Source organism: Symphalangus syndactylus, chromosome 17 (genome assembly GCF_028878055.3).
Source record: "Symphalangus syndactylus isolate Jambi chromosome 17, NHGRI_mSymSyn1-v2.1_pri, whole genome shotgun sequence".
In the NCBI taxonomy this organism is placed as follows: domain Eukaryota; kingdom Metazoa; phylum Chordata; class Mammalia; order Primates; family Hylobatidae; genus Symphalangus; species Symphalangus syndactylus.
In genome coordinates, this window is record NC_072439.2 from 99,015,499 (window position 1) to 99,030,600 (window position 15,102).

Sequence of the window (15,102 nt, forward strand, 5' to 3'; positions counted from 1 at the left end):
GTTACTGGAAGATACAGAAAGATATTTAGTAGTAAGTATATGAAAAATTAATCAAATAAAATGCAAGACAATTATTAAGTCCAGGAAAAATGAAGGGTTGCAGAAGAAAGGAGGCAGCTCCTAGGGTACCACTCGACTGAGTCATGACAGCTATTACATAGTCACGTGACTCTAAATGCTATTAGTTTTATTAACAGAGACAGGCTATGTTTGGATGATGGTGATGAGACTGAATGAGTGGTTTGGTACTACAGAGAAAAGCTCTCATCTACCATGGTTGTAAGACTAATGCGCAAAACTGGTAAAGTAGAAGATAGCAGTATATGCATGTTATTTAGAAATATAGAGGTGAAGGCTTCATATTTAGAAATAAGGAGGTGAAGGAACTTTGCTAGGAAAATGTAGGATGCTTGTTTCTGGAGAATGAAACTAGGGGCTGGTGCAGGTGACAGTTATTTTTCTATAAGTCTTTAGATAATATATGATTTTAAAAAATAGAAGCTGTGCACAGTGGCTCATGCCTGTAATGCCAGCACTTGGGAGGCCAAGGTGGGTGAGGCCCGTGAAGTCAGGAGTTCGAGAACAGCTTGGCAAACATGGTGAAACCCCATCTCTACTAAAAACACAAAAATTAGCCAGGCATGGTGGCATGTGCCTACAGTCTCAGCTACTTGGGGGTGCTGAGGCGGAAGGATCGCTTGAACCTGGGAGGTTGAGGCTACAGTGAGCTGAGATCGCGCCACTGCACTTCAGCCTGGGTGACAAAGTGAGACCCTGTCTTAAGAAAGAAAGAAAGAAAGAAAACAGAGCATTACTTCTCTAAAAATAAAAAGTGAAGATTCACTAAATGTACCGAAAATAAATATAACCTATTATGTTTTGATTTTTATGCTTTTGTAAATATTTAATCAAGTACAAATAAAAAGCAACACCTATTAACTATACTAAAATTAGGAAATGTAGATAAGCAAAAAAAAGAAAATGTAAAAAAGAGTAGAAAAATCCATGTTCTTCCTTCTTCGATGTATTTGTATATATAAAATACTTTTAATGACTCTGGAACACAAGAGTTTAATGAGTACTGCTAGAATTGGCGAAGGGAAAAAAAAAATCTGATGCATTTAAGATTCCCACATCATTGGTAGGGTTATAAGTACCGAAGAACTTACAGCAAAAGACAAAAGGAATAGAAAGAAGAAAGTGAGAAAAGTTTCCTTTCATGATGTATCAGAGTAAGATTATGTGAAGACAGTAAGTCATATCATATGTAAACAAGTACAGAGTACCTGTTTGTGTGTATAGATACACATGTGTATAGGATACATGTTTATATATGTAACATATCTCTCTCATCAGAAGGATAAATGAAACATATTAGGAACAGGTCCCCCAACAGAATCAGGAGGACTGAGATGTTAATTTATAAAGAATGGTTCAGATTACTTACAGTGCTAATGTTACAGTAACCGTATAATAATCAGTTAAAGTTCTACTAAAAGTAAAGTATACAGAATACAAATACATTTGGATTTCTGTTTTAAGTCTTATAAGCCAACAAAATGAAAAAAAAAAAAGAAAACACCCCAGTTTATATACTAATATCACCTATTTATTAGACCTATGTTGCCACTTAACCTTTATATATTATAGGAAAATAACATATTTGCCTTCTCCCAAGTGTTTAAAAAATGCATGTAGAAATTTTCCAAATATGCATTATTTACTGAGGCTATTCACATTTTAAATTATTATTTACATATGCCTCCTTTGCTACTATGGAAATTGCCAGGTAATTAAATGTTACTTGAATGGAAAATAGAAAAGGATAGAGGTTAAATCTAAGTGTTAGATATGGTATTATCAAGCTTGTAGTCACTACTAACACATCAATCTGAAAACAATTTCTGGTCCACAGAAATTTCTTCCTTTATCATATCATTATTATTCCAGGATTACATAACTTTCATTAATAAAATTATTAATACAATAATATTCCAATTCTTGAAAGACACTGTCAGAGAGAATCAATAATAAAAAACAACACTGATTGGCAATATATTTTCTTATGGTAAAACTAAGTAAGTTATAGTGAAAAATACAAAATAATTTACATGCATAACTAATTAAGATTTGCCATAATTATAAGTAAAAAAATTTACCTGACATAGAGGGATCGCTTCTGGCTAGTTCGAAGAGAACCTGATCCTGAACTAATACTACTATTCATCATCTGCTCCCGTAAATCATGTATTTTAGCTTCAAAACGACTGTATTCTGATGGAAGAAAAAGAGAAATAAATTGATATATTTTCAAAAAATAAGTTATTTGAAGATAACGTGTTAAATATGTAAACTGTCCTATAATTGATTAAATGTGGTTAGAACCTTAAAATAGTAATATGCGAAAGATTTTGCCCAACACACAAATTTCAAAAAAAATTATTAATAACCTAAATGTACCATAAATTAGAATTGGCTGAGTTAGAATTTTTCTACATGCTCTTTTAAAGGTTATACCACATTTAGTCAATTAAATGACAATTTCCATGCATCTGACAGCAGTAATCTTATATTACTGTTGAATTTAAGTGTAAATTTTAAAAATCAGGATTTATTCTAATTTTTATATTAAGGAAGAAATCTGTAATAATAATTAATACACTAGATGCTTTGATTATTGACTTTTTCCCCTTGAGACAATCAGTTCATTTTACATACTTCAATATGGAACTTGTGCAGGGTCAACATTAAAGGGAAAAATATGCCTTAAACAAGTGATAAAGTTTATTTTAACTGATTTTATAATTTATAAATTATCAAAATTCAAGACACAAAAGCAATCTGAAGTAATATTCATGAATATTTTTATTTAAAATATTTTTTATACAAAAATATGTTTTTGAAAATGGACTATTTAAAGCTGCATATTAAAAACTACTAAATCTATCAATAACAAAAGTTTAAGCACCTTTTCAAAAATATTGCAGTTACATGGTTATAAACAAGTATCTTTTTTTTCCCCTCTATTTATAACAAACAAATTGCAGATAACTAGGTCATTTCAAATCTGAGTTTCTTATAAAGCCCGTCTTACAGTAAACAACTTCTCTGGGATTTTGTATAGGTTAAGATGACAGAGTAAGAGTAAGCATGATTATTGCTGAGTTACTGTTTCTTTCACCATAATCATCAACTTTGTTTTATGGATAATAAGCTGAACTGAAGCAACAATTCATCAAAAAGCTTAGAAACGTTTAAAATTCCACATTAATAATAAAATATTTTACTATCCTTTCAAAATTATAACAAAACACTTAAAATAAAAACATAAATAGCCTTAATAGTAGAATGTATCCATCACAATTAAATAAATATCAATCCATGGCAAGTTGTCTTTGGTATGTGTAGACACAGCTAAACTATAGATTGATGAATGGAGATAATAAAAATATATCATGAGTTTATACTAGTTTTTCTAATGAAAAATTAGGACCACTGGGTTTTTACTTAATCTCTTCTATTAGCATTGTATCTGCTTTCTTGGATATGAGTAATTCTGGTTCTCAAGATAGTGGAGATAGCAGAATAAAAGTACCGGCATAATGACTTACTTGTTTTATCCAATATTACATTTACAACAGTGAATTACACCACCAACACTACTACCATGATATGATTACTGTAAACAGTTAACTATTTCCTGTAGCTTTTAATCCTGAGGCTATAGCTAGAGACGTATGGTTGAATTATTGTTTTCTTTTTTTATTTTTAGACACAGGGTCCTGCTCTGATGCCCAGGCTGGACTGCAGTGGCACAATCATAGTTCACTGCAGGCTTGAGCTCCTGGGCTCAAGCAATCCTGCCTCAGCCTTCCGGGGAGTTGAGACCATAGTGTGCACCAACATGCTTGGCTAATTTTTAAAAAATTATTTTTGGTAGAGATGGCATCTTGCTGTGTTGTCCAGGCTGTTCTTGAACTCCTGGCCTCAAGCAATCCTCTCTCTTTGGCCTCTCACAGCTCTGGGATCACAAGTGTGAGCCACTGTACCTAGCCAATTACCATTTTAAAATCACTTGGAATAGTTCCTCCCTGAGTATTACTGTTGCCAAGTGGATACATATTTAGATTCATTTGTACTTTATTTTCAACTTAAATTTGCCTTCAAAATTTTTCATTGATTTTATAAGTAGGTAAAATAACTCCACAGTCAAATCTATAAAACACAGGTATTTAAAAGTCCAGCTTCTATCCCTTTTTCTCATCCTATTCTGTCCTGATCCTTATATGTAAACATTTAAGCTATATAAAGATACCCACAAAAACGCAAATACATTAACATTTATTCCATATTTTTATATCTGTATATATGTGTGTATATATACACACAAACATCACAAACATAATACATTTCTCTTCTCTTTTTTTTTTTTTCAGACGGAGTTTCGCTCTGTCGCCAGGCTGGAGTGCAGTGGCGCCATCTTGGCTCACTGCAACCTCCGCCTTCTGGGTTCAAGCGATTCTCCTGCCTCAGCCTCCCAAGGAGCTGGGACTATAGACACGCGCTACCACGCCCAGCTAATTTTTGCATTTTTAATAGAGACGGGGTTTCACCATGTTGGCCAGGATGGTCTCGATCTCTTGACCTCGTGATCCGCCTGCCTCGGCCTCCCAAAGTGCTGGGATTACCCACTGTGCCCAGCCAACATTTCTCTTCAACAGTAGAATACACATTTCCCTGCTTTGCTTTTTTCACTTAATAGTAAGTATATCCAGAAGATCACTGCACAATATAGAAAGATGTCATCCACGCTTTTTTTTTTTTTTACAGCGATATGCAGTCCTTTGTTTTTAACCTTTACTTCTTTGTTGTAGGTATGACTCTTACATATTGCATAGGGTTAAATTCTGCTTTATTAGCAAGCCTGACAACTGTCTGCTTTTATGAATTAACTTTTGATATAACTGAAATTGTTCTCAGTTCTGTTCTTACCATCCTGTCTTATTTATTCAAGCTTTTAACATAAATAAACCAGTGGCAGATTTTATTTTCCAAAGATGCCCGCATCCCACATGCTCTTGTACACTGTGACCTTGCAATTTCCCCATCGAGAGGTGGAATCTAATTCCCCTCTCCTGGAATCTGGGCTAGTGCTTTGGGTCATTTGTATACCAAAAAATGTGAAAGTAATCCCATATGACTTTCAAGGTCAGATTAGAAGAGGCCATGAAGCTTTTGCCTGGTTCTTCTGTAATGCTTGTTCAGTGGAAGCCAGATACCATGTAACAAGACTGTTCTAAAACCACCATACTGCAGAGGTCACATGATGGTGCTCTGAGCCCAAACCTCCAGCCAGTACCACCAACACGTAAGACAAGGAGAGCAAAGCCAAACTAGGCCCTCCAAAGCAGCTCATTTGCCACCTAAGTCCCACTAAGTGACCTCAGTTGATGCCAGAAGGAAAACAAGAACCATCTGGCCAGAATCCTGCCTGAATTCCTAACCTACAAAACCTATTAAAAGGCTGTTTTAACCTATTAAGCTTGGGGTAGTATCTCATGAAGCAATAGTAACTGGAGCAGTCTCACTATATGGTTTGTTCTTTTAAGTGTGTGTGTAACAATTCAGACACGCTTGTCCTTTTGTTCTAATGGCAAACTTGTTTGGCTTTTGTCTTTTGGTCTCCTCCTACAAGCAATCTTCCCAGATCTGACTGGAAATACTATCCTTTTATATCCAGTTAAAAACTTTAAAGCAATTAGGAGGCTTATTCTGTTTTCATATTATCCTCAAATTCTGCCATTTTCTAATAATTGTACCTTCTCAAAATTGTCAGAGCATATAGCTTTTTCATATTATACACTCTCTTCCTTATAATCATCTTCATTAATGCTAACACCAGTCCTTATGTCAGTATCCCTCCTCCTATCATTTTGGATGTCTGAAGGTTGTTCTCTCTCCCCAGGAAGTGTTTATATGAACATTATCACTCTAATTATTTGTTGATACATTTGATTCCAGTTTTTATATGTGAAAGTCTGTTTGACTCAGCTTCTTCCTTTATTGAGTATGTTCACTCCACTGTCTTCTATAAACTGAGAACAACGGAATTTTCTTTCTTTTTTTGCTGGGGGAGGGAAGTGGAATTCCAGATATTTTTTTCCTTTAAATCCTAATCATTTTATTATGGAATTTGATACGTAGTTTGAAATAACTTTTTTAATTTTAGAAAAGATTTCTTGTTTATGCATTTTCTAGCATTGTTTTGGATTTCTTCCTAGGAAACTCCTATTACATGCATGTTGAATATTCTTTGCCTACCTTCTATATCTGTCACTTTCAAATCTTTTGTTTCTTTCTTCTAATTTTTTTAAAAGACTAAAGCAATCACAAACTGTTTTTCCTGAACCATTTGACAGCAATTTGCCTTCTTGATGTCTCATCATCCCTGAATACTTCAGTGTGTATTTCCTACAGATATTTTCCTGTATAACTACAAAACCATCAAAAGTAACATTAATACATTACTACCAACTAATGCTTGGATGCCTACGAAGAGTCACCAATAATGTCCTTTATAGCAAAAGGATCCAATTCAAAATCATTTGTTGCATTTAGTTGTCACATCTTTTTAGATCGTTGAGTCACAGCAGTTTCTCAGTGTTTCCTTGACTTTGTGACCTTAATACTGTTGGAGATTACAAGTCAATTGTTTTGTAGAATATCTCTCAATTTGGGTTTGCCTGAAGTTTCCACACAATTAGATTGAAGTTATCCAACTTTGGCAGGAATATCACAGATGTTATGTTCTACCCAATACACCTGTATCAGGTGGTACACAATTTTGATTTGTCCCATCACCAATGTTATTAACTTTAATTGCTTGATTAAAGTTGTGTCTGCCAGGTTTCTCTACTGTAAAGTTACTTTTCCCTTTTGCAAATAAATTACTGAAACTGTACAATTCTCCATTCTCATCAAACTTTCAATTAATTCATTTATTTATATGAGTAAAAACTCACTATTTCCTACTTTATTCAGTGGGTTATAATCTGCCATTATTATCACCAACTGAATGCTGAAATTGTTCCTGATTTGGCCAGTGAGAGTCCCTTGAAGTTAGATTCTGGGTCCATTTGACATGTCTCCAACCTTCCTTGAGTACGTTCTTGTTTTCTGGCAAAGGATATTACAGAACAATCTAGCATTTTCTTTGCCTGACTCCTGGGGAACCTGCCATTTGTCAAAAAAGCCTTAGCAATTTCAGTGGGGAATAGTATTTGCAAGGCAAGATCTGGATGCTAGGTGCTCACTGCTCTTGGGGTGGCACTAGGCTCAGGCCCTCTCAGTGGGCAGAACCAGGGAAAATAACATACACACAGATACATACACACTGATGTAGATATTTATGTTTACATCTGTATCAATGGAAAACCATCCCTTCAAACCAATTTCTTCAATTCTAATCCAGTATTACAGGATTCATATTTAAGTTTTCTTCCTTTCCATATTTGTAACTCTCTTCTCAACAGTGAAAATTATGAATAAGAATAACCTAACATATATATTAATTTGGTCAATCTCAATTTGAACAGCCATCCACTTCCCTGACTGGGCTCTGAGCATTCCCATATGTGCTTTCCTCACCAGCCCTCAGGCTCTGACTCCCCAAACCAAGGCATTACCCTGCGTGGAAGCCAACCTCATGCATAAGTCCAATGGGCCACCGAGAATCTCCTAAACCTCTCCAGACGTGAGGTGTAGATTAAACTATTTTTCTTTGCTCTACCTAATGGCTTTAGGACTAAATTGATCAAGTTGTGGAAAGAGAAGGTCTATTTTTGCTTTAAACATTTTTCTTCTTTTTCACCTTCTTGGTTTAAGGAAGTATGTCTCTTCTAGTCAAATTTAGTTTTTAAAACAATGTTTTTATTTCTACTAATTTTCTGAGTTCTATCAACTTATTGATGTTGTTCTTCCACATATTCTATCATTTTTCTTTAACTTGTTTTGAAATATTAATTTTAGTTTACAGTAGCTTCATACACCATGTCTTTCTGGTACAGCTTTACTGTCTGTGGAGACATTACGCTAATCCTTATTTTCACTTTACAAATAGGTTTCCACGGGATTCGATCGTCATCTTTTCCTATTGCTCATTTTGATATGAAATTAGTTTTCCCCAACTTTTACACAGGAGTTTCAAGTCAAGATAGGTTTTCTAACTTCACAGCTCTAGAACTCTCTATTTGGTTGTTTCTTTCAAGTGTTTAAAGACATGATCTCAGACACTGTGGGATTTCCTGAAACTTTACTTCCCATTAATCTGAACCTTCCATTCCCTTTGGCTCTACCATCCCTATCCTGTTCAACTTGGATCTTATTCCCAGCAGCTCTTCCTTAGTGTGGGGCTTTAAATGGAAAGGGAACTACAGCTGGTCAACTGTGTCTAGGGCCCAGACTGCGCATGACCCCTTCGTATCTTACCGTAGATTCCTTGCACTCAACATGCAGATTGTACGAGAGCTCTTATAGTTCACTTGGTGTTCTCAAATTCACCTACTGCATTTTCTTGTGAGGACTGGTTAACACTGGGCTTCTCCTGTTGCATCCCCTTGCACAGATGCTGATATCAGATGGTCTTGTAGCTGTTAATACCTTGTTTACATCAGCTTATATTTGGGGTTCACAGGATATCTTTCATCTTTTTGTCTAGTTTTATTGTAGATTTTTAACAAATTTTGGTTTAGCTTTCCTAATTTTTTTGAGGGAGAGGAGTAGTTTTGGGCGATTCAGTTTTTAATGTACTATATTTTTTTGTATTTTCTTTTTTTTGTTTGTTTTGTTTTGAGACGGAGTCTCGCTCTGTCATCCAGGCTGGAGTGCAATGGCGCGATCTTGGCTCACTGCAACTTCCGCCTCCCGGGTTCAAGTGATTCTCCTGCCCCAGCCTCCTGAGTAGCTGGGGTTACATGCATGCCCCAACACACCCGGCTAATTTTTGTATTTTTAGTAGAGACGGGGGTTTCACCATGTTGACCAGGCTGGTCTCAAACTCCTGACCTTGTGCGTCGCCCACCTCGGCCTCTCAAAGTGCTGGGATTATAGGCGTGAGCCACCATGCCCAGCCCTCTTTTTGTATTTTCTATTAGTCTCACTGGTTTATGTTTCTGTTATTTTACTTCCTAGAAAACAACTAGGAAGTGATGACTTTTCAATATTACCTTTGTTTTTAATTTTACTATTTTAAATATAATTTATTTGTATTTCTGTATAACTTTATTTTTAATAAAGGCTATGTTTAAGTTTGAAAAATTTCTGAAAATTTAACTGGCTCTCCCAAGCCAGTATGCCGTTGCTCTTGAAACAAGAGACTTGTGTGCTTCCTTAGCCCCGAGTTCCCAGTTTCCCTTCACGTTTTGTTTGCTAATTCCTTAAAGTTCTGCAATGCTTTTTAAATAAGATGTGTATTACATTTCATGTAGCATTATTAGTTTTTAGCAATTTTGCTGATCTAATTAATAGAAGTCCTAGTGATTTAAAATAGTCTACATTTTAGAAATTTAAAAGCTTTCTATAAAAAGAACACATTACTTTTTAGTGACGCAGAAAAATATATTCTTTCTTAATGAGTAACTAAGTTACTACAAAGCGGTTAACACAGTCTCAGATATTAAAAATTTAAGACACTGAAGAGCTAAGTCAATTCCTGATAATTTCTTTCACTGTATTCAGATCTTCGTATTTATAGTCTTTGCTTAGAGTCTTCCCACCCGCCCCCACCTCGCTCTGTTGCTCAGGTCGGAGTGCAGTGGTGCAATTCTGGCTCACTGCAGCTTCTGCCTCCCGGGTTCAAGCGATTCTTGTGCCTCAGCCTCCTCAGTAGCTGAAATTACAGGTGTGCACCACCATGCCTGTTTAACTTTTTTGTTAGTGGAGACAGAGTTTCATCAAGTTGGCCAGGCTGGTCTTGAACTCCTGGTTTCGAGGGATCTGCCTGCTTTGGCCTCCCAAAGTGCTGGGATTACAGGCGTGAGCCACTGCGCCTGGCCAAGTCTTTGCCTTACTCTTAACAATTCCTCACAGCCACCTTTCTATATGTTCAAAACATACTTCAGCATTTTAAAGTTACTTTTCCTTTAAACCTTCTCTTTCATTTACCTACTTCAGATTCCTACCTTTTCCTTTTGTTTCAATCAACTGATACTTTTAGTCCTATCAGTCTCCACATTTTACCTATCCTGTGTATATTTTCGTAAATACTCCCACCAACATATTTTTTCCTTTATCTTTTTTTTTTTTTTTTAAGGTTTTTTTGGGTCTTGCTCTGTCATCCAGGCTGGAGTGCAGTGGCACGATCATGGCTCATAGTAGCTTTGACCTCCCGGGCTCAAGCAATCTTCCTACCTTAGCCTCTCAAGTAGCTGAGCCTACAGGCATGAATCACTATGCCCAGCTCATTTTAAAAATTACTTGCAGCGACAGGGTGTCCTATGTTACCCAGGGGATCTTCAACTCCTAGGCTCAAGAGATCCTCTTGTCTCAGCCTCCCAAAGTGCTAACCACTACACCTATTTTCTTAAATTTTTATTTTGATGGAAGAGTTTCATCCCTTTTTGCAGTTAAGTCATTTACATTCCTCTCCTAGAATTACATCAAAACTCAGCAAAGCTATAATTTTACATAAGAGATTTTCTCCATTCAACATCTCAAAAATTCCTGTATCAAACCATATTTCTTGTCATGAAACGTATTAGGAAGTATCTGAACTGCTGGCTACAAGTTAGTATGTATACGCTTATACAAGCAGAGATATTTAAAAGCTGATTTTTTCATTTGATATCCCCTTTCAAATTTTAACCTTTGTTTTCACCCCCACACTAGAAGTAAAAAGGTAGAGGAAAGTGAAGAAGGGGTATGGGGGAAATTGGACTTCCTCAATCTCTTCTTAACATGCAATCCCTATAAAGAAAAACATGCATTTATAACTATAATAAAATACATTAAACACAGATATTAAACCCAAGTGAAACAATTCTCAGAGGATGCATACTATAAATTGGCCTGGAGAAGAAAAAGGGAAACTATTTTTAAGAAGGCAAGTTAGTTGTTTTAAGTACAATAGCTCTCTGGCATACTCGGAGGATTAGTTCCAGAACCCCACGTATACCAAAACCCATGCATATTCAAGTCTAACAGGAGGCCTTGTGGAATCTGACAGGCATATGCTGTTTGGTTGAACAGCATGTGTGTAAGTGGACACTCGCAGTTCAAACCTGTGTTGTTCAAGGGTCAACTGCAGCACAGGTGTGTAGAAAAATACAGCAAGGAAAGTGAGAAAGCAGGAGACTGAAAAAAATTTTAATTACCTATCTACTACGGAAAATGATAAGAAATGACAAATGCCTGCAAATAAATGCTACTAGTCCACTGCAATCTTCCCAGATTATCTCCACCTCTTCTCCCTTTGGTTGGTATAAGAAGTAATAATGAAAATAAAGTCAGGACACTGGGTGTTAGAACTCTACCTTTGTAACTCAAGATTTCAATCAAAGCTTTGGAGTGCAGAAAGTTAAGTGACTACGGCCTAACCTTTCTAGACTTTGGTCACTTGCAAAATCGGGATTATAACACCAAACAGTTTTTTTCTTGCGAAAATAAAATATGTCACAAATATAAGACCTAACCAATGGGAAAGAAAATAAGTTTAACTTATATATTGAGTTTAATTCTTTCCGCTTTATTTCTTTTACGGTATTATTACAATATAATTAATGCTTTCTGAACAAAAGATTGAGATATAAGCTCTGAAAGTTGGCCTAATATTTCTTGAGGAACAATAAGATAAATATTTGAGGTTAGAGATTCCAAGAGTTTAATGTGTAGTTGAAAGAGTAACAACAGGGTATGGAGACCCACCCAGAACCCCAGAGTTGCCACAAAGATTATTTTAAGCTGAAGATATCTGAGATTCAACAGATGCAGAAAAAAAGCCTTCTTGGAGTTTCTCTAATCTGACTGAAAGGTGCAGCTTCCGAGAAATGATGTTACCATAAATCCCCTCTCTGAGGAGTCTTTCCCGAGAATGGAAAGACCACTCATACCAGTTTAGACAAACGTTATCACAAACTTTATCTCCCATCTCTTCTCCTAAAAACTTGTCTTTCCTAAAGAAATGTATGTTTTTCTAATAAAAGCTGTTTCTCCCTCCTTCCTTTTCCCTACTAGATTAGGTACACAAGCTTTTAACTTCATCCACAAGCTAGCTACAGTATTTCTTTTGTTGCCTTTTGTATCCATATACAAGAAACTTTTTTTTTCATGTTAATTTTTTTTTTTTTTTGTCAGTTTACTTCACAGGCCCCTGTTACTGAACATACAAGGGTGGAGGAAAATGTTTTTCTTCGCTTAAAAGGGGCTAGAAGAAATCTTAACCGTTTAACAGTTGTGTAACTAGCAAATTACTTAGTCTCTTTACAGAAGAGCTTATTCAACTATAACGTAAAATGGGGACAACAGTGCTTACTTGTAGGATTATCTTGGGAATTATAGAGTTAATAAACGTAACATGGTTCATACCATGCATGGCATACAGTTTTACTATTATATTCTATCACAAGAGATTCATTTTTTTTTTTTTTTTGAGACAGAGTCTTGCTCAGTCGCCCAGGCAGGAGTGCAGTGGCGCCATCTCAGCTCACTGCAAGCTCGGCCTCCTGGGTTCACGCCATTCTCCTGCCTCAACCTCCTGCGTAGCTGGGACTACAGGCGCCCGCCACCACGCCTGGCTAATGTTTTGTATTTTTAGTAGAGACGGGGTTTCACCGTGTTAGCCAGGATGGTCTCGATCTCCTGACCTCGTGATCCGCCCACCTCGGCCTCCCAAAGTGCTGGGATTACAGGCGTGAGCCACCGCGCCCGGCCAAGAGGTTCTTAAACTACAGACTAGGAAGTATTTGATAAAATTTTATAACTTTGGGATATGGAGTCCAAAACGAGTATAGTATTGTATTTCCAGTTCCCATGTTCGATTATTTTTATTTTTATTTTGAGACAGGGTCTCACTCTGTTGCCCAGGCTCAAGTGCAGTGGTGAGATCATAGCAATCCTCACCTTGGCTGGGACTACGGGTGCGCACTACCACGCATGGCTAATTAAAAAACTTTAAAAAAAATTTTAGTAGAGACGAGATCTTGCTATGTTGCCCAGGCTGGTCTCGAACTCCTGGGCTCAAGTAATCCTCCCACCTAGGCCTCCCAAAGTGCTGGGCTCAGAGGCGTGAGCCACCACGTCCAGCTAATTTCTGATGATTCTCCAAAAAGATTAACAGTAAAGGCCCCCCAAAGTGAATTATTCCTTGTCTTTGGAATTAATAAAACTGACAGGAGTTAGAAGATAATGTTCCTTCATATGTCTTGTAGAGATTATTTTTTCTCATAATTAGAATGCAAGTCAAGAAAGTTCAAAGTACACAAGCTGAAAAACCCATAAAAGTACTTTTTTGGAAGACTAATAAGGCAAGCCATAGATCCTAAAAGATAAAAAACTTAATTCTACCAAAAGCTTACCTTTGTCTCTGTCTGTCTGTCTGTCTGTATATATATAAGATTATCAACAAGGCAGAGAATCCCAAGCCTTTAGGAAAAATACTAACTGCAAGATGCTGATTATCAGAGTGTCAGATGACTCCTTTTGTACTTCTTAAAATCTGATTTGTGTTAATGTTTTTGTGTTGTGTGTGCGTGTAGCTAATCTGTTACTAAGCTTTGATGCTTTTCCCCACCTCTTCTTATTATCTTTGTATGAATGTGAGGCTACTTTTAAATTACTTATTACTGGGGCTGGGGGCTGTGGCTCACACCTGTAATCCCAGCACTTTGGGAAGCCGAGGCGGGCATATCACCTGACGTCAGGAGACCAGTCTGGCCAACATGGCAAAACCCTGTCGCTATTAAAAATACAAAAATAAGCTGGGCATGGCGGCAGGTGCCTGTAATCCCACCTACTCGGGAGGCTTGAACCTGGAAGGTGGAGGTTACGGTGAGCCGAGATTGTGCCACTGCACTCCAGCCTGGGCAAGAGAGTGAAACTCCGTCTTAAAAAAATTACTTATTACTTTGCTAGATTTTGCTAGAGTAGCTATTCCAGAAAGTCGAGGGGTGCAAGAAAGATAGAGGCGCAGGACATTTTTACAGGTTTTAAAACCCAAATACTGTCACATTATCTGATCCTACAGAGGCAGGCTGCTTTATCCAAATATGGGTCCTCTGCTTTTCTAAACCAAACCACATCATGAGTGGCTTCTGCTCCAGCCTGCTCACCCCACTTCCCAGGAGGCTTGCAATAAAAAAGGGTCATGTTTTTATACCTCAAAAATGAGCCTCTCATCTTTAAGAGGTGCAATTTTATACCATATCCTAAATTTTTGCCATCACAAACATTCTCAATATTCCGTATTTTAACTCTTCCCCTATTTCCATGTGGCTTCTGCAAGACCTCAGCTGCTTAAGGAGTCTTTACCTCTACTTGGTTGTCCAGGTATTATACCTGCCTTCTTAGTTTTAGTTAATATGAAGTGAAGTTGTGTGGGTAGGAACATGCGTGTATGTTTTGTTTTTCTTACTGCTTTTGTGTGTTCTGTGTGTTTTAAGGTTAGGGAGCAGATATTAAGTTACCCGTAACCATACCTAAAAAGTTTATATTCCTTAAAAACATATAAATGAGAGGCTGTCTATAATACTAAGGAACCAGTGACTGTAACTTGGCTTCCATATAGTGTACCTACGGGGTGGAATGTGTTGGCCAGAAGATAAAAGTACATAGGGTCTCACTGGCAGATTTGTTTCTCACAAAAATTAACGAATTGACATTCTGACTTCATATGTTAGTCCCTATTGTTTGGTTAATGTGAATTAATATTCAGAATTTACTCCCAATTAAATAAATTTTCCCTTGTTTAGTTACTGAGCCTAAAAGGCCAAGGTTTTACTAGATTGATAGACCCTCCCATACTTAGGAAAGACCAAGCAATGCTCAACACGCTGCTTTGATCAGCTAAAAAACATACTAGATTAAAAAGAAATTCTGCTTCAAAAAAGAATA

At 36.7% G+C, this 15,102-nt stretch overlaps 1 protein-coding gene across 28 annotated transcripts in view; it reads right to left on the reverse strand.

Annotated features, from left to right (window-relative positions):
* DLG1 (discs large MAGUK scaffold protein 1) overlaps positions 1–15,102 on the reverse strand; it is a 277,635-nt gene that overhangs the window by 47,930 nt on the left and 214,603 nt on the right. For all 28 annotated transcript variants that reach the window (XM_063622148.1, XM_063622133.1, XM_063622145.1 and 25 more), the window contains one exon: positions 2,160–2,274. In XM_063622148.1, coding sequence (XP_063478218.1) covers positions 2,160–2,274 — 115 coding nt within the window. The remainder of the gene's footprint in view (positions 1–2,159; positions 2,275–15,102) is intronic.